Here is a 26,539-nt window from a genome sequence, read left to right on the forward strand (position 1 = left end):
GATTTCATGCACCGGGCCTCTAGTAGAAATATCTTTTAAAAAGTAAATGAAAACTCTTCTGCAGGGTAACTCTTGGTCTTAATGGAAGATCCTCTCATAGAACGCTTTATAAACATCCACTTATGTCAGCTGCTCAGCAACAGCAGAGGTGGGCCTGTCCTTATCCCCCATTCACAGGTGAGGAAACCGAGGCAGGTCCCTCCGTCTAACAAACAACAAGGGCTGGCGAGGATGTGGAGAAGAGGGAGCGCCGGTTCGTGGCTGGTGGGACTGCAGACGGGTGCAGGCAACTACGGAGAACGCTGTGGAGTTTCCTCACAAACTTAAACATGGAGCTTCCGTTTGACCCCGCGATCCCGCTTCTGGGAATACATCCCAAAACCCTCAAAACTCTGCCCTAGCCGGTTTGGCTCAGTGGATAGAGCGTCGGCCTGTGGAGGGAAGGGTCCCGGGTTCGATTCTGGTCAAGGACACGCACTTGGGGCTCCTCCCTGGTTCGGGCCCCAACCCATCGGGGTGTTTCTCTCGCGTCGATGTTTCTCCCCGTCTTTCCCTCTCTCTCCCCCTCTCCCTAAGCATCAATGGGAAGATATCCTCGGGTGAGGATTGACACGCACACACACACGCACACACATGCGCGCGCACACACACGCACACGCGCGCACATACACACACGCGCGCACAGCAGAGGTGGGCCTGTCCTTATTCCCCATTCACAGGTGAGGAAACTGAGGCAGGTCCCTCCGTCTAACAAACAACAAGGGCTGGCGAGGATGTGGAGAAGAGGGAGCACCGGTTCATGGCTGGTGGGACTGCAGACGGGTGCAGGCAACTACGGAGAACGCTGTGGAGTTTCCTCACAAACTTAAACATGGAGCTTCCGCGCGCACACACACCCACACGCACCCACACACACACATACACGCACACACGCGCACATACACGCACACACACACAAACGCGCACACACGCGCACACGCACGCACATGCACACACGAGCACACATGCACACGCACACACAAACGCGCACACATGCACACGCGCGCGCACACGCGCACGCACACGCGAGCACAAACGCACACACGCGTGCGCACACGCGCACGCACACGCGAGCACAAATGCACACACGCGTGCGCACACGCGCACACACACATACACATACACACAAACGCACGCACACACGCACACACGCACGCACACACATGTGCACACACACGCACACAGACTCCTCGAGCCCTGCGCCCCCTCGGGCCGGTCGGTAACGGAGAACGGCGCCTCCCCGGTCCCTCTCCGTCCGCTCCCACGCGGCTCTCCGTCCTCAGTCTCGGGGGTCAGGCAGGTGCGCCCGGGCGGACGGACACACACGGGGTCTCGGTGGGCGGCACGAGGTTCGGGAGCAGGTGACCGCCCTGGGCCTTGCCGGCCTTGGGGGGGGGGGTCCCTCCCCGGAACGCGGGCGGCGGGCAGGCCCCGTCCTCCCGCCCCAGAGGCCCCGGGGGCCGGACCGGCCTGCGCTGAGGCAGAGGCGTGGCCCTCCCCCCCCCCCCCCGCCTCACCTGCGCCGGCGGCTCTTCTCCGCCTCCCGGGGGAGCTCGCTCAGACCCGCGTCTGGTCAGGGGCTGCCTGTGGCCCGTCCGGTGCGGCCATCTCCTGGGGAAACTGAGGCCCGGGCTCCTCGTCGGTGCAGCGGGAGGGGCCTGGTCCCCACGTTGGTGGTCGCTGGGCCCGCAGGACACGCTCCGTGGCAGCCTGCGTGAGCCTGAGCTCAGACGTGGGAACAGTCACGGTGGGCCCCTGGGCGGGGCCCTGCAGGTCCCCACGGCCCCGCTCCAGCCCCTTCTCCGTGGCCCCTTTGTCTGCGCCCGGAGCCGGCGTGCGGGGGGCGTCACCGGGAGGGCGGTGACTCTGATCCGAGGTGCCGGCGTCCTCGCCCCCGCCGTCCGGAGCGCCCGTAACCTGAGAGCCCCCGGGGGCCGGTGTTCGCGCTGGGAGGGCGCTGGGGGCGGTGCCGCGCCAGGCGGGCGCTGGGCTCCAGAGGCGGGCGGCTGCCGCGGATGCGGGAGCTCTGGCAGCCGTGCCCGCTGGCATCGGGCAGCCCGCACACGGTCGGGGCGGAGGGCACCGGGGTGGGGGGCGGCCAACAGCAGGCTCAGAGGCAGCCGAGGGACCCTGCCATCTCTCGAGGTCGGGGTCGGCCTGGGACGGCACAGGGAGCCGAGGGGGGCCCGTGTCCCTGTGAGTATGAGTGCCATGGCGGCAGCTGTGAGTATGTGAGTGCGTGTGCATGCGTGTTTGTGCGAGCCATAGTGCATGAGCGGATGTGCATGTGTGGGGTTAGTGTGTGACCGCATGTGACGTGAGTGTGAGGGTGGGCATGGCTGGATGTGAGTGCGTGTGCGTGCCTGTTGTGTGCGAGCGACAGTGCATGAGTGGATGTGCACGTGTGGGAGAGCATGTGATCGTACGTGACGTGGGAAGGCAGGTGTGGCTGTGTGGAGGGGAGTGTGTGTTTGGGTGTCAGTCTGTGTGCGCTGTGGGGTGCTGCGAGAGCTGGGTGCGTGTGCATGCTGTGTCTGCCTGGGCCGGGATGGGGCCCCTGCCCCCTGCAGCGCAGACCCTGTGGCTGCGTCCGAGGCTGAGCCGGACGGGCGGGCCGGGCCGGGCTCCACGTCCGGGTCACAGAGCAAGGCCAGTGCGGCCGAGTCCGAGCCTCGCCTGCCTCTCCCCCACGCGAAGCGGGCTGCGGTCCTTTCCTCTGGCTACTGAGTTTTCCGTCCGCCGGCGCCCTCGGCCTGGCACGCCCTCCTGCCCGCCCCGGCTGGCCGCTCGGCACCCTCCCGGCTCCAGGTGCTGGTCCCGGCACCTTTGTTTTCCCGGGAACGGCCGTCCCTGTGTGTTCCTCTCCCCGGAGGCTGGTGGGCCAGCACGGCCGGGGAGGGGGGTGGCTCCGGCCCCGGAGGGGGCCCCACGGGGCGTCTGTGTGAGGAGAGCCCCGCCCCCAGTGGAGGGAGGGGCCCACAGGCTCTGAGCTCCGCGGCCGCTCCTCCACCCGGTCACGATCAGGCACCCACCTCCCTGCTTAGGTGGGCGTGGGTCGAGGGAAGCGAAGGAAATGGCCCCTCTGCGTGGTTTGGGCCGGAAACACAGACCCTTCTCTGTGGCCTCCGCCACGTGCTGTGGCTTCCCGCCGCCCCCGGGGGGAGCCGTCCGGCTTTCCCAGGTCCCCCCATCCCCAACCACGTGGCGCAGCCCCGTTTGTGAGCGTGCCCGTGCTTCCCTGAGAAGCGGTGCCCACGCCCCCGGCACCCGCAAGAGGGCTTCCCGCCCGGGCAGGGCGTGGGCGGGGAGGGACCCCAGGTCTCCATCCGGCGTGGGAACTTGTCTCGTGTCCGGTGGCCCTGCCCCAGCGGCCTCTGCACCCCCTCAGGGAAGGGGCCCAGCGTCCCCCTTCCCACGGGGACACCTTGTCCATTGAGGCCCGGCCAGATGTCCTCCATTTCCTTCCGCCGCTGCCCCCCTGCCACACCCTCTGCAGACTGGAGGGTCCTCGTGGCCCCGGCCTTCCCACCCTCCTCCCCTCCCTTTAACACCCCCCCACCCCCGGCCGCCAGCTGCAAGCCTCCGCCCCATCCTTGTCTCGCGGCGGCCGCCCTGGGAATCGCCTCTAATCCGCTCTCCCCCTCCCCCGCCCCCCCAGATGCTGACGACGACCCGCAGCTCTCCTGGGTGGCCTCGTCGCCCTCCAGCAAGGATGTGGCGTCCCCCACGCAGATGATCGGGGATGGCTGCGAGCTGGGCCTGGGCGAGGAGGAGGGGGGCACGGGGCTGCCGTACCCGTGCCAGTTCTGCGACAAGTCCTTCATCCGCCTGAGCTACCTGAAGCGGCACGAGCAGATCCACAGCGACAAGCTGCCCTTCAAGTGCACCTTCTGCAGCCGCCTCTTCAAGCACAAGCGCAGCCGCGACCGCCACGTGAAGCTGCACACGGGCGACAAGAAGTACCACTGCCACGAGTGCGAGGCCGCCTTCTCCCGCAGCGACCACCTCAAGATCCACCTCAAGACGCACAGCTCCAGCAAGCCCTTCAAGTGCCCCGTGTGCAAGCGCGGCTTCTCCTCCACCAGCTCGCTGCAGAGCCACATGCAGGCGCACAAGCGCAACAAGGAGCACCTGGCCAAGGGCGGGGGCGGCGGGGGCGAGAAGGAGGCCCGCGGCGGCAAGGACGACTTCCTGTGCGACTACTGCGAGGACTCGTTCGGCCAGTCGGAGGCGCTGGAGCGGCACCTGCTGGCGCGGCACCCGCAGCTCTCGGAGAAGGCCGACCTGCAGTGCATCCACTGCCCCGACGCCTTCGGGGACGAGGCCGCGCTGCTGGCCCACATCCACCAGGCCCACGCCCGCCAGGAGCACAAGTGCCCCATGTGCCCCGAGCAGTTCTCCTCCGTGGAGGGCGTCTACTGCCACCTGGACAGCCACCGGCAGCCCGACTCCAGCACCCACAGCGCCAGCCCGGACCCCGTGCTGGGCAGCGCCGCCTCCATGAGCAGCGCCACGCCCGACTCCAGCGCCTCGGCCGAGCGCGGCTCCACCCCGGACTCCGCCCTGAAGCCGCTGCGGGGCGCCAAGAAGCCACCGCGGGAGGACGGGCCCGGCTGGCCCAAGGTGGCCTACAGCTGCCCCTACTGCGCCAAGCGGGACTTCCCCGGCCTGGCCGTGCTGGAGATCCACCTGAAGACCGCGCACGCCGACAAGCCGCAGCAGAGCCACACCTGCCAGGTGTGCCTGGACACCGTGCCCACGCTCTACACGCTCAGCGAGCACGTGCTCAAGCTGCACAAGGGCCACGCCTCGCCCGCGCTGCCCTTCGCCGGCCTGGCCGCCTTCCACTGCAACTACTGCCCCGAGATGCTGGCCGACCTCAACAGCCTGCAGGAGCACATCCGCCTGTCGCACGGCGGGCCCGGCGCGGCCGCCGCGGCCGCCGCCGCTCCCGAGGGCGCCAACGCCTTCTTCTGCAGCCAGTGCTCCCTGGGCTTCCTGACCGAGGCCTCGCTCGCCGAGCACATCCAGCAGGCCCACTGCGGTGCGGGCGGCGCCAAGCTGGAGTCGCCCGTGGCGCGGCCCGCCCAGTCCTTCATGGAGGTCTACTCCTGCCCCTACTGCACCAACTCGCCCATCTTCGGCTCCATCCTGAAGCTCACCAAGCACATCAAGGAGAACCACAAGAACATCCCGCTGGCCCACGGCAAGAAGTCCAAGGCCGAGCAGAGCCCCGCGTCCTCCGACGTGGAGGTGTCCTCGCCCAAGCGGCAGCGTCTGGCGCTCGGCGGCGGCGGCGACGCCCTCTCCAACGGCGAGTACCCCTGCAACCAGTGCGACCTCAAGTTCGCCAGCTTCGAGGGCTTCCAGACGCACCTGCGGCTGCACCTGGAGCTGCTGCTGCGGAAGCAGGCCTGCCCCCAGTGCAAGGAGGACTTCGACTCCCAGGAGTCCCTGCTGCAGCACCTGACGGTGCACTACATGACCACGTCCACGCACTACGTGTGCGAGAGCTGCGACAAGCAGTTCTCCTCGGTGGACGACCTGCAGAAGCACCTGCTGGACATGCACACCTTCGTGCTGTACCACTGCACGCTGTGCCAGGAGGTCTTCGACTCCAAGGTGTCCATCCAGGTGCACCTGGCCGTGAAGCACAGCAACGAGAAGAAGATGTACCGCTGCACGGCCTGCGCCTGGGACTTCCGCAAGGAGGCCGACCTGCAGGCCCACGTCAAGCACAGCCACCTGGGCAACCCGGCCCGCGCCCACAAGTGCATCTTCTGCGGCGAGGCCTTCGGCACCGAGGTGGAGCTGCAGTGCCACATCACCACGCACAGCAAGAAGTACAACTGCCGCTTCTGCAGCAAGGCCTTCCACGCCATCATCCTGCTGGAGAAGCACCTGCGCGAGAAGCACTGCGTGTTCGACGCCGCCGCCGAGAACGGCACGGCCAACGGGGTGCCCCCCGCGGCCTCGGCCGCCGCCGCCGCCGGCGCCGCCAAGAAAGCCGAGCCCGCCGACCTGCCGGGCCTGCTGCTCAAGAACGCCGAGGCGCCCAACAGCCACGAGGCCAGCGAGGACGACGTGGACGCCTCGGAGCCCATGTACGGCTGCGACATCTGCGGCGCGGCCTACACCATGGAGACGCTGCTGCAGAACCACCGGCTGCGCGACCACCACATCCGGCCCGGCGAGGACGACGGCTCCCGCAAGAAGGCCGAGTTCATCAAGGGCAGCCACAAGTGCAACGTGTGCGCGCGCACCTTCTTCTCGGAGAGCGGCCTGCGGGAGCACCTGCAGACGCACCGCGGCCCCGCCAAGCACTACATGTGCCCCATCTGCGGCGAGCGCTTCCCCTCGCTGCTCACGCTCACCGAGCACAAGGTCACGCACAGCAAGAGCCTGGACACGGGCACCTGCCGCATCTGCAAGCTGCCGCTGCAGAGCGAGGAGGAGTTCATCGAGCACTGCCAGATGCACCCCGACCTGCGCAACTCGCTCACCGGCTTCCGCTGCGTGGTCTGCATGCAGACCGTCACCTCCACGCTCGAGCTCAAGATCCACGGCACCTTCCACATGCAGAAGCTGGCGGGCAGCTCGGCCGCCTCCTCGCCCAACGGCCAGGGCCTGCCCAAGCTCTACAAGTGCGCGCTGTGCCTCAAGGACTTCCGCTCCAAGCAGGACCTGGTGAAGCTGGACGTCCACGGGCTGCCCTACGGCCTGTGCGCCGGCTGCGTGGCCCGCAGCGCCAACGGGCAGGCGGGCGGCCCCGCCCCGCCCGAGCCCGCCGACCGGCCCTGCGCCGGCCTGCGCTGCCCCGAGTGCAGTGTCAAGTTCGAGAGCGCGGAGGACCTGGAGAGCCACGTGCAGCTGGACCACCGCGACCTCACGCCGGAGACCGGCGGGCCACGCAAGGGCAGCCAGACCTCGCCGGTGCCCCGGGTAAGTGCGGCCGCCGGGCCTGCGCCCTGCGCCCGAGCCCTGTGCGCGCCTCGGGGCGTGGGTGGGCCCCACGGAAGCCCCCACGCCGAGCCCTGTGCTGCCTGGGGCGCGCTCTGCAGTGTTGGGCGGGGGAACCTCGCGGTTGCGACGGGTTTCGTAGGGACCCCGTGTGGCCAGGGCCCCTCCCCGCTGTGTGACACACGCCTCCTTTGCCAAAGCCCCCGTGGGGAAGGGGTGTCATCGTCTTGGCCTGATAGAGCTGTGGGGGTCTGTGATGTCAGCCGTGGCGTCCCCCGGGGAAGGGCCGGGCAGTGGCGGAGGCAGTGCATGCTGTAATCTTTTTTTTAAATGTATTTTTCTTTTTAAATGTATTTTGTTGATTTTTTTTTTTTTTTTTTTTACTAAGAGGAAGGGAGAGGGAGAGAGAGTTAGAAACGTCGATGAGAGAGAAACATCAATCAGCTGCCTCCTGCACACCCTTGACTGGGGATGTGCCCGTGAAACCAAGGTGCGTGCCCTTGACCGGAATCGAACCTGGGACCTGGGACCCTTCAGTCCGCAGGCCGACGCTCTATCCACTGAGCCGCACCGGTGGGGGCACGTGTTGTGATCGTGAGTTGCTCAGGGCTCGCTCCCCTTCTCCAGTCACGTGGCACCAGTGAGAGCTCCAGGCGTAGTGCTGCCATCCTTGCGATGGACAGGGAGGACGGGAAGGGTGAGGAGGGCGGGTGTGGGGGGGCCTGCGGGGAGAGCCGCTCTGCCTCCCCAGCTTTGGAGCCGGGAGTCCTGACAGCTCACAGAGGGGACATCCCCATCGAGGCCCGGGCCTGCCATTCAGGGCTCAGGCGTGCTGGCTCTAACCATTGGCCAGTACCATCTGCAGCAGCAGCAGTAGCTGCAGGACAGTTAGTGCAGTTGCCGGTACAGGAACACCCTAGAAATGGTCCCGCTTGCTGTTTTCAATAACGATCCATTGATTGATTGAGTCATTCATTCATCAAATTTGTCGTGAATATCCAGTATGTTTGGGTGGCCTATCAGCCACGGAGTCGGAAACGGACCTGCCATGGAGGTCCCAGGGGTGTCGCAGGCCCCTTGCCAGTGGTTACAAGGCAGCGGCGTCTGGGCTCCAGGAGGGTCCCCCCGGGCTCTGGGGACTGCGGCCGGGGGCACCTGAGGGCGGGCCTGGAGCCGCCGGGGTCCTCCGTGTCAGACAGGACGGGTGGGGGATCCCCACAGGCTCAGGCAGTCCTGTTCCCAGATCGAGGCGGTTCCATGCACACCCCAGACGCGTCTCCCCCCCTGTAGGGCCGCTGTGGGCGCCGCGGGCAGGGAGGAGGGGTTTGGGGGCAGCCCCCTGCCTCAGGAGCCCGTGGGAGACAGGGGTGTTTGCTGTGTGTTCAGAACAGGGATCTGGGCCCGGGCATTTGAGGGGGAGAGCTGGTGAGGGAACGAGGGGGCTGGAGGGAGTGAAGGCAGACTCTGCAGGGGGAGGCGCTTTGGGGGGGTCCCTGGTCCAGCCCCCCCAAGCTAGGCCCTGATCGTGGCCCTTCCCGGTCACTGCTGCCCAGTTCTGTCCTCGGCCTCAGCCTGCTGGCCGGCCGAGTGGGAGAGGACCTGGGAGCATCTGGGCCTGAAGTCGGGGGGGTGGGTTAAAGTGTCCTCTCCTGGTCTCACCTGTGACTCTTTTTGGGGTTAATCCTCATCTGCTGATATTTTCCCATTGATTTTTAGAGGGCGGAAGGGAGGGGGACAGAAAGAAAGAGAGAAGCATCGATGTGAGAGAGACACATGAACTGGTTGCCTCTTGCATGTACCCAATTGGGGATCGAGCCTACAACCAGGGTTTGTGCCCTTGACCAGTATCGGGCCCTTCAGTCTGCAGGCTGATGCTCTGTCCACTGAGCCACACGGACTGAGGCCCCGCCCGTGACTGACGGCTCTGGGCCTCTGTCCTCGCGGTCAGGCCACCGGGTGATAGGAACAATAGCGTCAGAGTGGCAGCATCCTCCCCCAACGCGGACATGGGGGCCAGGGAGGGCCCCCCTTCTCCCCCCGCCCCCCAGCTCTGGGTGTGCCTCCGCTCCGATGGGCAGGGGCTGGCTGCTGTGACTCACTCCCAGGCTGTACTTCTCGCCGAGGATGGAGGGCGCATAGCGGGCTGCCCTCCCTGTCCTTCTCCCGTGTGTCATCCCCACGCCCGTCCACAGAGTCAACTACCAACAGCACAACGATGGACATTTCTTTGGAGAGCCACAGTTTTTAAACATAAACGTCTTCTAACGCCACTTCTTCAACACAGACTCGCCCGGGCCGTGGCATTTTGTGGAAGAGCCACACTCCAGGGACCACAGAGCCGCATGTGGCTCGAGAGCCGCGGTTTGCTGACCGCGGGATGAGGATGCCCTGCTCTCGAGAGGCAGAGACGGGCATGAGCCAGCTGATGGCGGTGCCACGGCCTGGCTGGGCCCAGCCTGAGCCCAGCCTGGTACTGAGACGGGCGAGACGGGCGTGGGCGGGGCTGGGTGGTCGGTTACCCCCATGCTCGCGGGGCCCTGCTCTGCCCCTCCCGGGTGCACCGGCCCATCCCTGTCTCTGGCGCTGCCCGCTCTGGCGCTGCCCGCCCTGGCGCGGGGGCTGCTGGCGCCACCTCCTTCCCCGTCTCCGTCCTGCACCTCAAGTCCTGCTTCCCGAAGCCCCCACTGTGTCGGCATCGGCTCTTCTGTCGTTTCCATGGCAACCACCCGGGAGCCTTGCTGTGACCTCTGTCTTGGCAGAGAGAGGATCCGGGCTCAGAAAGGGGCGCCGCGGACCCCAGGATGCACAGCTGCGCGGGCGGCGCCGGGTCAGACCGAGGGGCCTCAGCGGCGGCCGGGCCTGCGGGGAGGAGGGGAGCGGCGGCCCCAGCGAGGCCCGGGCAGAGGGCCGTGTGCAGACGGAGCGAGACAAAGCCCGCACCTCCCCGCGGAGGGCGCCGCCTCCAGGGCCTGGCCCCCTGCCTGGGCACGCCCGGGGGCAGGGGCCCAGCTGTCTGCCCGCCCACCCGCCCGCCGCCCCCCTCCCCCGGGACTCAGGCCGGCAGGAGCAGACTCTGGGGGCGGCGAGGGGCTCAGGGGCTGGCAGGCTGGGACCCTCGGGAGCGTATCCATAGCAACCGGCTCTCGGAGGACCGGGTTCCCGTGGGGCCGAGGCTGCTGTTGGCTGGAGCGTGAAGCATCGAGGTTCCCGCCGCCCCAGTGTGTGGGTAATAACAGCGTCCCCCATCCCCGGCCCCGGTGCCGCGGGGGCGACGGGTGCTCTCCCAGCCCTCCCTGAGCGGGAAAGGCGTCCAGAGAGGCCTCGCCCAGTCCCACCGGCTTCCGTCACCTGACCAGAGCCTTGCTCGGGGTCTGGGGCTGGGAGCCCCGAACAATAGCGAGATGCGGGCTCCGGCGGGAGCCTGCCGAGCCTGAATCCCTGCGGGGGCTGTGGCCGAGTGGCTGAGCCTCTTGAAACTCCATTTTCTCATCCCTGCAGCCATGGTGAGCACTCCGAGTAAACAGTGCCTGCACACAGTAGGTGGTGAGCAGCCTGCACACAGTAGGTGGTGAGCGATGGTGAGCGTTCCGAGTAAACAGTGCCTGCACACAGTAGGTGGTGAGCAGCCTGCACACAGTAGGTGGTGAGCGATGGTGAGCGTTCCGAGTAAACAGTGCCTGCACACAGTAGGTGATGAGCAGCCTGCACACAGTAGGTGGTGAGCAGCCTGCACACAGTAGGTGGTGAGCGATGGTGAGCGTTCTGAGTAAACAGTGCCTGCACACAGTAAATGGGGAGCAGCCTGCATACAGAAGGTGGTGAGAGACGGTGAGCATTCCTAGTAAAGAGTACCTGCACACAGTAGGTGATGAGGGACGGTGAGTGTTCCGAGTAAACAGTGCCTGCACACAGTAGGTGATGAGCAGCCTGCACACAGTAGGTGGTGAGGGACGGTGAGCGTTCCGATAAAGAGTGCCTGCTCATGAGCCGTGGTCGCCCTCCCGGAAGCCCAGCAGCTCTGTGTTCTTCCCCTCCTGCCCTGCTGACCCCGTGTCCGCTCCTCCAGCCCCGTGATCGGCAAACGGCGGCTCGGGAGCCACATGTGGCTCTTTGGCCCCTGCAGTGTGGCTCTTCCACAAACACCACGGCCTGGGCGAGTCTGTGTGGAAGAAGTGGCGTGAGAAGGAGTTTATGTTTGAACAATGTGGCTCTCCGAAGAAATGTCCATTGTTGTGCTGTTGGTGTTTGGCTCTGTGGACGGATGAGTTTGCCGACCGCGGGCCTGGGGTGTCCTCCTTCGGCCCGGGCCTCTGGCTGCGGCTGCGGCTGCGCGGGGCCAGGCCGGGAGGCAGCCCTGGCCTCAGGCCTGGGCTCAGCGCTGCTTCTCCGGGGCCCTGCCCTCCCCTGGGCAGCGGGGAGGGAAGGCAGCTGCTCCGAATGCCGGGTTCTGTGTGTGCCTGTCGCCTGGCGGGGCCAGGGCTCCAGCGGGAGAGGGCGTCTCTCGGGGACGGAGAAGGGGAGACACACAGAGAGGAGGTGTTGGGCGAGGAGGGGGCGGCGGCCCAGGGTGCAGCGGGAAATCGGGGAGAGAGAGAGAGAGAGAGAGAGAGAGAGAGAGAGAGAGAGAGAGGCCTCACTGCTTCTCCCAGTGCTCGTCCCACCAGCCTGGGGACCGACAGCCCTGCCGGTGGGTGCCCTCCGCTCTGGGCATGGGTGCCCCTGCCTGGCAGGCGAGGCCTCGGGGCCGTCTCTGTGCCAGGCTGCTGGGCCACGTGCACCTTCGCGGGTGTGTGTGGTGAGCCTTTGTGAGTGTGTGCCTGCGTGTGTGAGTGTGTGCCTGCCTGTGTGAGTGTGTGCCCGCATGTGTGAGTGTGTGCCTGCGTGTGTATGCCTGTGTGAGTGTGTGCCTGCGTGTGTGAGTGTGTGCCCGCCTGTGTGAGTGTGTGCCTGCGTGTGTGAGTGTGTGCCCGCCTGTGTGAGTGTGTGCCTGCGTGTGTGAGTGTGTGCCCGCCTGTGTGAGTGTGTGCCTGCGTGTGTGAGTGTGTGCCTGCCTGTGTGTGTACCTGCCTGTGTGAGTGTGTGCCTGCGTGTGTGAGTGTATGCCTGCCTGTGTGAGTGTGTGCCCGCATGTGTGAGTGTGTGCCTGCGTGTGTGTGTGCCTGTGTGAGTGTGTGCCTGCGTGTGAGTGTGTGCTTGCCTGTGTGAGCATGTGCCTGCGTGTGTGAGCGTGTGCCTGCGTGAGTGTGTGCTTGCCTGTGTGAGTGTGTGCTTGCCTGTGTGAGTGTGTGCCCGCCTGTGTGTGAGGGCACAGGTGGGCACAGCGTCTGCGGGAATGGTCGCGGGGGTGCGTACCTGGGGGGGCTGTGCACACGGCGTCGGAGGCTGCAGGTGCGTGTCGGGACATGGACACGGCGGGTGTGGCGACGAGGGTCTGGGGGGGATGCCGAGGCTGCGTTAGGGACCAGCCTGGCCGGCGGCCTGCGTGGACTGTGGCCGTCACTCCTCGGGGTGCTGCACCTGTGATGGGGAGCTGGTTGTCGTTGGGGTGTGGGTGTGTCACTGTGAGTGGGGTGAGGTGAGTGGGTGGAGGAGGGGTGGGTGGGTGGGTGGAGGCGGGTGGGTGGACTCCGCTGTGAACTGTGTGTGGGAGGGGCAGCTGCTCTGGAAGGCAGCCTGACCCCCGTGCCCCGGCTGGCGAGCTGGTCCGGAAGCAGGCGGGAGGGACACTGCCCACGGTGACCGAGTGGGCGGGGGGGGATCCCCGAGTGGGGCTGCAGGACCTCCTGCCTCTACTCTCTCCTTCCTCCGGCTAACACCTCCCTGTTTCACTTTCCAAACAGAAAAAGACCTACCAGTGCATCAAGTGCCAGATGACCTTCGAGAGCGAGCGTGAGATCCAGATCCACGTAGCCAACCACATGATAGGTAAGGGGAACCACGTGATCGGTAAGGGGAACCACGTGATCGGTAAGGGGAACCACGTGATCGGTAAGGGGGGCCACATATCGGTAAGGGGGACCACGTGATTGGTAGCGTGATCAGTAAGGGGAACCACGTGATCGGTAAGGGGGGCCACGTGATCGATAAGGGGAACCACGTGATCAGTAGGGGGGCACGTGATCGGTAGCGTGATCAGTAAGGGGGACCACGTGATCGGTAAGGGGGACCACGTGATCGGTAAGGGGGACCACATGATCGGTAAGGGGAACCACGTGATCAGTAAGGGGGACCACATGATTGGTAAGGGGGACCACGTGATCGGTAAGGGGGACCACATGGTCGGTAAGGGGACCACGTGATCGGTAAGGGGACCACATGGTCGGTAAGGGGACCACATGGTCGGTAAGGGGACCACGTGGTCGGTAAGGGGGCCGCTCGGCTGCATGCTGGGGTCGGGGGCCTGAAGTTCCTGTGTTCACGGTTGGCTCTGGGGAGAGGGCTGGTCCCTGTGGGCTCCTGTGTGTGCAGCCTCGGGCTGAGGCACCGGGAGCCATGGATGGTTCTGGAGCAGGTGTGGCTGGACGTGGCTGTGGGAGGCAGGGCTGACAGCCGGGAGGCAGGGCTGAGGGGGGTGGGGGAGGACAGAGGCCGCCTGGCCTGGCCCGGAGGGGAGGGCAGGAGACGGTGGGGGCTGGGGACAGCGAGGAGGGGGGAGAGGCTATATCTGGCTTGTGCCCTGTGCCCCGTGGGCCCTGGAGGCTGGGAAGGTGGCAGCTGCCGGCGGGAGGTGTGAATGGAGGAAAGCCAGGCCCGGAGCCCGGCGGGGGGCAGAGGGAGGCTCTGTGTTTTCAGAGCAGCTCTTGGGCCCGGGTCCCCGTGGACAGCTTCCCCCGCTAAGTGGCCGGGCCCCACGTGGCCTCCGGGCGCTGGTGGCACCAGGGGCCGGGCGGGCGGCGTGGCCGTCAGCGGGGCGGCTCTCGTAAACCCTGCGGGGCCTGAGCTGCCCCCGCGGCCGGCTGCCGCGCCCTCCCGGCGGACACTAAGCGTTCTGTTTATGGCGGGGGCCCCTCCGTGGCCTGCAGCCTCCGGCCGGGTCACAACGACTCGGGGACACAGACACGTCGCCTTGGAAACGGGTCCCCGGCACCCGCTCCGGCAGCAGCCGGCCGGCCGTGGTGTGGAGCTCGTGGACGGGCGAAGCCTCTGGAAATCTCAGCGCTGGGGTCACCTTGGAATCCCCCCCCACACATGGAGACAGAGGCCCCCCTGGGCCCCCCTAGCTTTCAGACACCCCTCCCCTCCCCCTGCAGCCACACCACACGCTTGGGACAGCACACAGCTCTGTCTTGCTGGCCTCCTGCCCGCGTGGCCTGGCTCCGCCCAGCCCCCGTCCCCACCTCCCATCAGCCCCCGCTGGCCCCGGCCCCCCAGATGCTGCCGCAAAGCTCCCCGGCCTTGGAGCAGAGGCTCGTGGGTGCTGGGCAGAGGCAGGCCCCCTGGTGGCTGGAGGAGGAGTTGGCCCTGGTGTGTTGAACATGTATGTGCGAGGCGTGTGCAGCCCTCCCAGGGCACTGGGGGGGCTCGGACCCCGGGGGGGAGATTTGCGGGGGAAGACAGGTCCTCCGCCTGTGGACCTGTCTCCGATCAGCCTCTGCCGGAGAGGCTGGGCACGGGCCTGAGGACGTTCCTTAAAGGATGAACGTGCTGTGACCTGGGTGGGCCCCGGGGTCCTTGCTCGGGGCTCTGTGGGCACCTGGGGAACCCATGGAGGGGTGGGGGGGGGGAGCAGGGACTGGCCTCGGGACCTAATCAGGAACGCTGCCCTCTGTGTCCTCGGGGAGTTGTGGCCTGCGGGTGGCAGTGGGCCATCCCAGGGCGTCCGTGGTGCTGGGCTCGGTGGTTCCCGGACCCTCAGCCCCTTCCCGCGCCCTGAGGGGCCGGGCTTCGCGGTGGGCGGGAGCGGGGGAGGCGTGTCGGCGGCCTCTGATCTCGGGATTAGGGCGCTCAGTGATGGGCTGCTCATCCTTCTTCTCTGTGGCCCGGGAGCTCTCAGACACAGAGGGAGAACCCGCTCTGCTCAGCGTTGGTGCGGAATGGAAATCCAGGGCCTGGGCTGGAAAATGAGACTCCGCCCGCTGCCTGGCGTGGGGCTGGAAGGCAGACCTGTGACCCAGGTCACAGTTCGATTCCCGGTCAGGGCACAGGCCCGGGTTTCGGGCTCCATCCGCAGTGGGGGGCGTGCAGGAGGCAGCCCACCCATGATTCTCTCTCCTCAGGGATGCTTCTATCTTCCTCTCTGAAATCAATAAGAAAATACATTTTTAAAAAAATATATTTTTATTGATTTTGTACAGAAAGGAAGGGAGAGAGATAGAGAGCTAGAAACATCGATGAGAGAGAGTCATCGATCAGCTGCCTCTTGCACACTCCCTACTGGGGATGTGCCCGCAACCAAGGTACATGCCCTTGACCGGAATCGAACCCTGGACCTCTCAGTCCCCAGACCGACGCTCTATCCATTGAGCCAAACCGGTTTCGGCAGAAAATACATTTAAAAAAAAGAAAAGAAAAAAAAGAAAGAAAATAAAAACGTCCGAGTTGAAGCGATGAGAGCTAGTTCAGGGCCCTTCACCGAGGCCCCTGTGCAGCCACACACAGCGCACGCCTCTGGAACCAGTGCTGTTTGAGAGGCAGGGAGCCCTGGGGGCTGGGGCGTGTGGGGTGCGCTTGGGCAGGTTGTGGGCTGCACAACTGCAGGGGGCGCCACGCACACCGCCTCCATGGGGCCCTGCCCATGGGGCACCGGGAGCTTCCGCACCTGCCCCGCCTCTGAGCGCCCAGATTCCCCCTCTGCCCGGGTGCCGGGACCTCCCCCCACCCTCCCCTCTCCTCGGGGTTTCGGGGACACGTTCCTCCAGGAAACCGGGGTGCCGGCTCCGTGGGGGCGCTGCTGGGGCCGCTTCCGCTCCTGCGTGCCGCCCCGCCGGCGGCTCCGCGGTAACCTGTGGGGTTTGCGCGGAAAATAGAAACGCTCTTTGTAGGTCAGTTTGCGGTAATTTTGGCAGCTGCGGGGCCGCCGGGGAGCGCGGCTCGGCTCCCCCGCGTCTCTCCCGCTCGGTGTGAGGCTTTCGCGGAGGCCTTCCCGGAGGAACCGCACCCCCGGAAACGCCGCCCGCCGCCTCCCCTGACCTGGTTTCCATCAGCAGGAGCGGCCCGCCTGCCGCACCCGCAGCCTGGGGGGTGGGGGGGGGGATGGTCCTCGACACAGGGAGCCTCCTGCCCCGGCCCCCAGCCCCCGCTCCCTGCCCCCGCCCCCCGCCCCCATCCTGGGCTGCGGATGTGCCCAGTGGTCAGCCTTCCATCGCCAGAAGCTCCCGGCGCCCAGCTGTGTGCCCCTGCTGCAGGGGGAGGGGGTGGTGAGCAAGTCCTCGTCAGACCCCGCCTCCACGGGCCTGGCAGTGGGACTGGGGCGCAGGCGGTAGGTGAGGGGGGGCTGGTGGGATTGGTAGTCCAGAGAGAGCGGTGACAGGGTGTGGGTGGCTCAGACCGGTGCCCAGAGAAGCCGGGAGGGCTTCCTGGAGGAGGCGGTGAGGCCCTGGACTCTGGGGCCTCCTCTCTCTCTCTCTTGCTCGCTCTCTCTCTCTCTCTCTCTCTCTCATTTTGGGGGGCCCTGTGAAGCACTTTGGGACAGAGCATCTCTAGTTCAGGACAGGAAGCGGGAAATTCAGTCCCAACCAAACAGTAATTCGGCTCCAACTGCGTGTGTGGGACTTACCGCCAGGATCCGAGTTGCAGAACCCGCCCCCCCCCCCTTCCTGTGAACACGACTCAGAGGAATCCCGGGGCCGCACGGCCACCACGGACCCTGGCCCGGCGCCAAGCACGGGGGACATCCTGAGATGGAGCTGGGAGCGCGGGCGGCCGGAGCCCCCAGCGGTGCTGATGGATTCCGGGACCCGCAGTCATTAGTCTGGCCGGGCTGCAGCCGCGCGGCCGGGCCTGGAGCCTTCGGGCCATTACGAGCTAATGGCTCAGTGTGGGCCTCAGTGTGGGCGCAGCCGCTGCCGTCAATCTCCGCGCCGGCGGGTGATAAACGCGCGGTCCCTGCCCGCTCCCCGCCGCCCGGGGCGCCCGGCCCAGCTCCCTGCCCCTGCCCCTGCCCCTGGCCTCTGTGTCTCTCCTCCGAGTGGGGAGCGAGGCTGCGAGGAGGCCGGGACCGGGATCCGGCCCAGGTTCCAGGGCCCGTCCAGCTCTTGGTTCCGCTGGCCTGGCTTCGGGGTGTGTCCTCAGGGTGGCCGCAAAGCCCGCGGGCCACGCTGGGCGGCGCTGACGGGGCCTCTGAGCGCCTGGATGGCAGGTGCTCGGACCGATGGGGTCCTGAGACCCCAGACACCACGTCCCACAGAGCTGGGGCCTCAGCGCCAGGGACCCCCCCCCACCGACTCCCCCTCTCCCGCTGGCTCCACAGTCAGGGCACAGACAAGCAGCCGGTGAACGATCAATTAGTGCAACGGCCAGTCACCGTTTCTCTCTCAATTCAGTCAATCAATAAATAAAATTTAAAGGACGCTGTCTGCCAGCATCCCGACCCAGCAGCGGGCTAACAAAACACTGATGTTTGCCCCTCACCGGCTCCCACCCAGTAAACCGGGGAACAGACTCTGTCACGGAGCCCGGTTCCGCGAACCTTGACCCGCCCACCGAAATAGAACTCGGATGCCGCGCTCGCTTCCCGGAAAAAAGTAAAATAAGATAAACAGATCAATCGTCCTCTCAAACCTCTATAGCATCCCGTCAATGTCTCCTTATTACAGCTGAGAGCGGGTAAATATTTTATTACGAACCAAAAAGCCCAAACAAACAGTTTGGTAAACAGTGATTACGTGACAAGGAAAAACAGCTGTGGCGGCGGCGTTGCCTGCAGTTACTCGTGCGCGCTCGCATGGCGCCTGCCGTGCGGTCGCCTGTTCTAAATCTCCCTCCTTGTCGCTATTATTAAAAATCTTAAAAAGGTGCCAGATCTTAAATGAAGGGGGGAAAAAATGATTCTCTAGAAATTATTCATATCACAGCGCGCCGCTCCCGAGCCTGGCAGGGGCGCGGTATTTTCGGCGGAATTAACATAAAATATACAACTGCAAATTACCCGGGAAATCGGTGCGCTCCTGACGGCGCGCCTCTACACGCGGAGAGAAATGTTCGCACCGCCCGCCACACACACACCCGCCCCGGCCCCCGCACGTTTCAAAGGGGAAGGGATAGATCAGTCAAAAGGAGCCGAGGCTTAACGAAGGCAGTGGCCCCTGGGCGGGCCGGCTGGCCGGCGGGCCGGAGTGTGATTATCGAAGACGACCTCAGAAACCCCGAGAAGGCAAGGAAAACAGCCCGCAGCCTTCTGCCCCCCTCCTCCCCTCCTCCCCTCTCCCGGCCTCGGCCCGCCTTCCCCCGAAACGCAAGAATTGGCGCGGCCCCGCGGAAAATGCAAATCTCGCCGTAAATATTTTATAAAATGGTTGCATACATCCCAAAAGCTATAGGTCTTAATTGAGAGCAGGCGATTTTTCTAGTCAATAGATGGAAATGGGAAAATGCTAATTTGTGTTTTTCTCCTTATGAGGGGGAGGGGGGGGGGAGAAAGAAACCCCGGAGAACAGCCAGGCACACGCGCGCTCATTTTAATATTATAAATAGAATGGGGCTCCCTGGTGCCATCCCACAGCCAGGCTTATCTCCCGGGGCTGCGGCAGGAGCCCTGAGCAGCGCCGGCCGGAAGGTGACCTCGGAGGACGGCAGGGGGAGGAGGGGGAAGCAGGCAGAGCGCGGGTGCCGCTCCCCACCATCGGCACCCCGGGCACCGGCAGGCGGGAGGCAGCACCAGGGGGCAGTGCCCAGGCTCTGCTCCCCCAGGGCCAGAAGCAGGAAGGGAGAGGGCGGCCTCCCCGTGGGGCTGCCTGGGCCTTCCGCTCTAGCTGGGGGTCTCGGGGCTCCCCCCGGAGCAGCTGTGATGGAGGGAGGGCTGGCAGGACGGCAGGTGGCGATTGGCAGTCTCAGAGTCCAGGTGGAAACCGGGGTCTCTGCCCCTGATGCCCGGAGCCCCCCACGAAGGGGAGCCCTCTCCCCCGTGAGCCCGCAGCCCCCATCCCACCAGGAACAGGGACGCTCCCACCCGGGGCCGTACTGGCCGCCTCGCCAGCCACAAGCCATGAGCGGGCGCTGGTCCAGGCAGGGATGCGCCGTCTGCAAAATACACGTCGGATTGCCAGCCGGCGTGGCTCCATGGCTAAGCGTCGACCCACGAACCAGGAGGTCAGGGTTCGATTCCCGGTCAGGGCACAGGCCCGGGTGGTGGGCTCCGTCCCCAGTGTGGGGCGTGCAGGAGGCAGCCGGTCCTGGATTCTCTCTCATCACTGATGTTTCTCTCTCTCTCTCCCCCCCCCCCCACTCTCCCTTACTCTCTGAAATCAATAAGAATATGTGCTAAGCATGTGTGTGTGTGTGTGTGTGTGTGTATCAGATTTTGAAGACTTGGTATGAGAGAAAGAAGGCAAACATTCCCGTCACTGTTCAGTGGGTTAGACGGTACGACCAATGACGTGGGCACCCGGGGTTAAATAAAAAAGGGAAAGCATGTTTCCTCGGGCTTGTCTTCGGTGTGCCCGGTACCACATGCAAGTCACACGCGTGGTTGCGACCACACTTCCCGGGACAACACACTCTGGTCTGCGCCTGGTTGGCGTGGAAAGCCTGTGCTGTGGTCACATCGGGGGAACTGGGAAACTGAGGCACCTGCTAGAAACATACGAAATGAGCAAGAAGGGGGGGTGGCCTGTGGGCCGTGGGCCTGGCCACGGGGTGCCACGCCTTTGCCGGGGTGTCTGGCCCTCCAGCCGGCCTCGCGTCCGCGCAGCGCCGGGGACCACGGAGACGACCACGGAGACCCCCACGGGAGCCGGCCCGGGAGCTGTCTGTGGGGACACCATTCCCTCCGCCAGCGATGGGCGCGAAGAGTTCTGTTTTTCTGGAAGTTTCTAGACGCAGGTCCCGAACGGCATGCCAGTGCTTTATGGGCCGAGTCCAGGGTGTGGTGGTGGTGGTGGTCGTAGCCCTCCTGCTCGCTCCTCTTTAAAAAAAAACGCCAAACCTCAAGGAATCTGTTTTCCTTACGAGAAAAATGAAAGTACAGCCGAATCCGGTGTGGCTCAGTGGATAGAGCGTCGGCCTGCGGACTCAAGGGTCCTGGGTTCGATTCCGGTCAAGGGCATGGACCTTGGTTGCGGGCACATCCCCGGTGGGGGGCGGGCAGGAGGCGTGTTTCTCTCTCATCGATGTTTCTAACTCTCTATCCCTCTCCCTTCCTCTCTGTAAAAAAATCAATAAGATATATTTAAAAAGAAAATGAAAGTACAGAGACATAGAGGGAAGGGAGCAAATCACCCAGAATCCCTCCTCCAGGGAAGACGGCGGCTCAGCGCCTGGCGTTAGCCGACCCTGCTCTGCGATACCTTGTGAGCGCGGCTGTAGACACAGCGCCCGCTGGACGGGTGCCCAGCCGGACGGGCACGGGGAAGGGCCTCTCCGTGAGAACGCCGGCACTGGTGTGTGACTCATGCTCAGCACACAGCTCCCCGTCCCCCTCACGGAGGCCACAGCGCAGGCCCTGACCTGGTCCCCTGGGCCCAGAATGCCCCCTCTTGTCCCTGCCCGGTCCCCGGGCACCCTCGGCCCCGACCTCCGACGGCCCGAGCACAGTCCGTCCCTGCTCCTTCGCCCGCGGGAGCACTGCCCCTCGCACGCACCTGCTTGTGCTGCGTGGAGTTAGGATGTCGGTGCTGCCCTGTCCCCTGTCCCCTCCGCTGTGTGCTTGATAATGGCGCGTGTCCGCACACACGCCTCTCCCTCGCCACGTTCCGTGGCTGCGTGGTGCTCCCGCCTGGGAGGTGCCACGGCTCGAATCCCCTGTGGGAACCGTTAGCGCCTCCCGGGAACGTCTGTGCACGCTGGGCGACGCCGCCTCGTCCTCGGGGCGGTGGCCGGCGAGGCCGTGGCGGGAGGGGGACAGGGCGACAGGGAGGCTGGCGTGCCCACCGCGGGGGCCAGGCTGCGGCGTGCAGGATGCTGGCACCACGGCAGCTGCCAGCTGGGCCTCATCAGCGGCGGTGTTAATTACTGGGAGCCCCGGTTCCACGGCGGGCGGGCGGGCGGGGACGGGGCGCACGCGGGAAGCGGGGTCACCTTGAAACAGACTCTTCTGGGGAAGCGCAGCCGAGAGGAAGACCACAGGCAGCGGGGCCCGGCTCCCATCCCGGCTCCCCTGCAGCCTGGGGGGTCCTGCGTGCCCCTCCACACCCTGTGTCCCCACACACGCACCCCGTGTCCCCGCACACGCACCCGTGTCCCCACACACTCTCCCTGTGTCCCTGCACACGCTCCCCGTGTCCCTGCACATGTAAGTGCCATTTGAAAACTCCATGTCAAAGCCTGCCGTGTGTGGGGAAGCGTGACGGTCACTGCCGTGTAATACACACGGGAGGGCTCGCCGGAAAGGGTCTGTGCGGCCCCCCGTGGCAGCGGCCCCGTGCCTTTGTCCTGCCTTTGGTGGGTGAGCCAGGACCACGGAGCTGGCTGACCCCTCCTGCTGACCTTTGGCCTCCCAGGCAGCTGGCCAGGTCTGGCCGCCCGAGGATGTGCTGAGGGGACACCCTGGCTCGGGAGTTGAGCCGGGGCTGGGCGGGGGCCGCCTGGCAGTGCTGATGGGGGGTCGGGGGGGGGGGGGCAGCCACGCAGCGTGACCAGGTTGGGGAGGCGCACCCCGGCCCCAGCCAGGTGAGCACAGGGCTGCGGGCGATGGGGCCAGGCTGCAGGGAAGGGACCGGTCCGCTGTGACTCCATGGGGTGGCCTCCTGGGTCTGCCGCGGGAATCCGTGTGTCTGACTCGGTCCATCCCTCCCCCGGCGGCTGCCTCCGGATCATGGTGCTGGGAGCGGAGCCCCCCGGCCAGGCGGCGTGGACCAGAGGGAGATAGAAACGTAAACATAGATTCACATGGATCCCCCCTGCCCCGCCCCCACCCCCTGCACGGGGTCGCCGACCGTCCCGTCCCTGGCTGAGCTTTGCGGGCACGCTCCCTCGCGCTGGCGTTTTGGGCGCCCGGCTCCGTGACGGAGGCCCCGCCGGGAGTGACGGGCCGGTGGGACGCAGCTGCGTGGCGCCCGGTAATTACCCGCCGCCGGCCGCGCCGGGCCCTCACGCCCGGCTTCATTAGGAGCCGGCCCTCGCCGGCCCGGCCGCCTGTATGTGTATTTTTTCATTTAACCGACCGGCCCTGCTCGGGCGCAGAGGTAATTTGACTTTTTGAAACCACGGAGCCCCTGTGAATTCCCTCCCCGGCGCCTCCCGCTCCGCCAGCTGATCCGCCCCGGAAGACAAAAGCTGTATCTGGGGCGAGGAGGCAGAGTGAAAATAAAAAATAAAAGTCCTCCACCGAACACGTTAGCACGGAGCAAAGCGCATACAGCGGACGCGAACCGGTCTGTGCCGGGGGGAGAGGCTGGGCGTCGGGAAGTGGGACCGGATCGGCCCTGAGCCGCGGGCTGAGCCGGGAGGTGCTGGCCGCGGGCGGGAGGGAGAGGGTGTTGGTGAGCGGTTGGGAAAGGCTCCCGCCGGCCGGCTTCTCCCTTTGTCTGGTTTTGGTTGAGGGGGGGAAGAGGGGGCGGCCAGAAGCTGGGTGAGGGCACATCTTGGGGGCCCGGGAGAGGGATTGGGGGGACCCTGGGAAGAAACACTCAGCATTTGGGAGGGGGGGTTCCTTTCGTTTCTCCCATTCACCGTGGCCTCTCGGCTGCGGGGAGTGGAAGGCCCCGGAGAACCTCAGAAAAGGGCTCTGTTGCCTGGCCGGCGGGGCGCAGGGGTTGAGTGTTGACCTATGATCCAGGGGGTCAGGGTTCAATTCCCAGTCAGGGCACAGGCCCGGGTTGTGGGCTCCATCCCCAGTGGGGGGCGTGCAGGAGGCAGCCGATTGGTGATTCTCTCTCATCACGGATGTTTCTTTCTCTCTCTTCCTCTCCTTTCCTCTCTGACATCAATACAAATATATTTGGGGGGAAAAATAAAGACAAGGAAAGGGGGCTCCATCAGGCACCCTGGCCTCTCCCAGCTCCTTCCTTCCTTCCTGATGGGGAGCAGCGCCCCGGACGACGCCGGAGCCACCACGTCCCAGGAGCTGACCATTCACCCCGGGCCAGCGGATAGGCGCTCGGTTGGCAATGTCTGCCTCGGTGGCAGCGGGAGGAGGCCCTCTTGCCTGTCAGATCTGGTCCCGGTTCTCCCCAGTCCCAGTTCTCCCAGTTCAGACTCTCCCGGTCCCAGTCCTCCGCGGTCCGGAGCTGGAAGGCGGGGAAGGATGGTGAGTGCCGTGCGGTGGAGGGAGCAGGCCGGCGGCGAGGCAGTTGTGAGAGCAGAGCCGGCCCCTCGGAGGTCCCCCGGCTCCGAGCTGTGATCCGCACGCCACACGCAGACAGCTGGCCGCCCAGCGTGGGCCGCGCCTGCTGCTCGGCGCGGGGACGTGGCGGGGACCAGGTACGGCTCGGGCTCCCCGCGCAGATGCGGCCGGGAACGTCTTAATTTGCTGGCGTGCGAGGGGGGCGCTGGGCTGGCCACGCGGCCACAGACCCGGCCGCCTTTGTCGTGCGGACGGGCTCGCACGGCTCCGAGCGATTTTATGAGGGACACGCCAGCCGCACACGGGGTGCCCGCCACGCCAGGGGTGCCGGGGACGTGGGCAGGTACCGGAGGGGGCGTGGTAATTGCACGGAAGCATCATGCCCGTTACCCCGCCAGCCACTGGGGGGGCAGCGGGCTCGGCGCCTGGGAGGCTCCGATGGAACATGGGACCCTCAGAGGCTCGGCTGCCTTCCTCCGGGCGAGGCCGGAGTGCCGCCGGGCGCTGGGCGAGGTGCCCCTTCGGGCTGTGCGGGTGTGAGGACAGGGAAAGGCTCTCCGCGCTGGCCCCAGGGCACTCGTGGCTCGGGCTGGGAGCCGCGGCTGGTGCTGCTGCCCCCGGGCGGTTGGCTGGCCCCCAGCGCGGGTGCAACGTGCCTCTCGTGACGGACACCTTGTCATCCTCCTCCTGGCGGTCCTCCCGTTCGTTCCTTTCCCGGGGCTGTTCCACGGGACACATGCGTGGAGCACGCGGTGGCTCTCCCTCCACACGGAACGGGCCGCCGTGGAGCAGGCAGCGGCGGATTGCCGGGATCGGCGCTCGGACGCCAGGCGGATTGCCGGGATTGGCGCTCGGACGCCAGGCGGATTGCCGGGATCGGCGCTCGGACGCCAGGCGGAACGGCCGTGTTGCGCTCCCCGAGGCAGTCCGTTAACACACTCTCCGGTTCGGGCTGCAGGCAGGCCCTGGGGCAGAGGCGGGCGGGCTCACCGTGGACAGGCTGTATAACACGCACACCGCTAGGAGGCAGTGACGCCTTCCCTGTCCCCACGGTGGTGCAGCACGGCGGGAAGGGGTGCGGAGGGAGTGTGGGTCTGGCAGAGGGGAGATGCTGGGGGCAGGGCTGGGGGCGGGCAGGCCGGCCTCGGCTGCTACGCGGGGGGCGCTGAGAGGTCCTGGGTGAGGTCCCGCCTCGCCCCGCCCCTTGCCCATGGTCCGAGGGCACCCGTGGCCCTGGCCTTCTGATCGGGATTAGGTGGTGTCTGCCCTGGGCCTTGCATTCGAGTCTTGCCACCCTGAGGGCCTCTGGGGATGGGGTGGGGTGATGTTACCTTCGAGGCCCCCTGCCACAGCCGAGAGGGGTGGGACTGGGGGGTCATCCTGCCCTGGGTCCCGTGCCCGTCTGACCCCGCCTTGAGGAAGGAGCTGCGGGGAGCAGGTGCACTGGCTAATGAGGTGATGGGGGGCCTGGCCTGGGGGAGACAGGAGCATCTTCCATCTGGAGCAACAGAGACCCCCAATTCCTATGGGGAAGCCCCACCTCCAGCCCCTCCGAACGTCACCCTGACCAGGGTTGGGATCAAGCCTGCAACCCAAGCACCTGCCCTTGATCGGAATCAAACCCATGATCCTCTTCGGCCCTCGGACCCACGCACAATCCGCTGAATCAGACAATCCGTACGTTTAAAAGAATTTAATTTCCTTTTAATTTATGAAACAAAGGAGCCATTCACACCCCAATCATGGGACGCAATGCTGCTGTTCCCAGGGTCGCTGAGCCTGGTGGTGGGACAAATACGATGGACGTGTGGCGGTGTGCGTGTTGGCCGGGGCCACCCGGTGCTGGGCGCTATGGACTTTCTGGGTGTCACCTGGGTCCGGTCCTCCCCCGAGCGCCCTCCCTCCGGCCGGCGGGCGCTGTGTGGAGGCGGACGGGACGTGCCGGTGTCTAGATTACAGACGCAGGCCAGGGGCCCCTCTCGGGCGGGTAACGTGTTAGTAGAGATAATTACGGCCTCGGAAGGAAATTGACAGGTTTAATCATTTTGTGCCCAAACAGATTTGTTTTCAGACAATTCCGAATCCATTGACATTTCACAGGGCACGGCGACGGTCCCGCCATGGTGACTGGCCCCCCCGCCTCCGAGGGCGTAATTAGCTCATCACAATATATTTTTCTCACATCAGATGGAGGGCCCAGATGTCGGTACGCCTGGCCATATTGTCCTGCCGCGTCTCCTCCACGGACGGGGACAGAGAGCACGTGAGGGACGCTCCGTCTGCAGCTGGCGAAGCTGCCGTTGGCCCTCCTCAGGCCACTGAGGGTCCTGCCCCCTCGCTGTCCCCTGAGCTGGTGGCCCAGTGCTGGCCTGGGTGGCCTGGCTCTGTGTCCAGCCAGGCAGGCCAGGGGGAGGCGTCCGAGCTCAGCTCTGAACAGGGTACCCCGAGAATCTTGTCATGGGTGGGTTTCCGGACCCCCATCATGCTGCTGAGACATTCGTGCGTGGCTCTGGATGGTGAGAGTGGTCCTTGAAGTCATGGGAGACCGAGAGTCAGTGGCGGCGGTCGGTCCGTGATGACATTCAGGGAGGCGAGTTACAGGCGGAAACTCACGATGGCGCTGAGGCCCTGGCGTCCACACAGATGGGTCTTTCTCCGCTCGGAAAAGGGGCCCCGGGCCCTGCCGGCGTGGCTCCGTGGCTGGGCGTCGACCTAGGAACCAGGAGGTCAGGGTTCGATTCCCGGTCAGGGCACACGCCCACGTTGGGGGCTCCGTCCCCGTGTGGGGCCTGCAGGAGGCAGGTGACCCATGGTTCTCTCTCATCATTGATGTTTCTCTCTCTCTCTCTCTCTCTCCCGTTCTCTCTGAAACCAATAAAAATATATTTTAAGAAAATGAACCCTTGCCAGTGGTGATGGAAGGGCGGGTGCCTCCTGATGCCCGGAGGGCTTCAGGGAGGAGGTGGCGTTTGCCGGCGGGTTCCGAGGAGAGTGCTGGGCTGGTGGGGGGACGCCGGTAAAGCTGTTGATGACAGTCTAATTGGGAGGGAGGCCATGTAGGATGCCACGAGGCTGAGGGGGCCTCTGTGGACTCGGGGGGAGACTGGAGCAGGGACCGCCTCTGGGCTCACCCTGCCAGTGGGGACGGGACCACACCCCGGC

The 26,539-nt window shown here is 65.7% G+C and overlaps 1 protein-coding gene across 3 annotated transcripts in view; it reads left to right on the plus strand.

Annotated features, from left to right (window-relative positions):
• Positions 1–26,539, plus strand: part of ZNF423 (zinc finger protein 423) — a 174,596-nt gene that overhangs the window by 98,318 nt on the left and 49,739 nt on the right. For all 3 annotated transcript variants that reach the window (XM_036440749.2, XM_045582886.1, XM_036440750.2), the window contains 2 exons: positions 3,698–6,981; positions 12,840–12,924. In XM_036440749.2, coding sequence (XP_036296642.1) covers positions 3,698–6,981; positions 12,840–12,924 — 3,369 coding nt within the window. The remainder of the gene's footprint in view (positions 1–3,697; positions 6,982–12,839; positions 12,925–26,539) is intronic.

The sequence above is a fragment of the Pipistrellus kuhlii genome, unplaced genomic scaffold (genome assembly GCF_014108245.1).
Source record: "Pipistrellus kuhlii isolate mPipKuh1 unplaced genomic scaffold, mPipKuh1.p scaffold_m20_p_17, whole genome shotgun sequence".
Classification (NCBI taxonomy): domain Eukaryota; kingdom Metazoa; phylum Chordata; class Mammalia; order Chiroptera; family Vespertilionidae; genus Pipistrellus; species Pipistrellus kuhlii.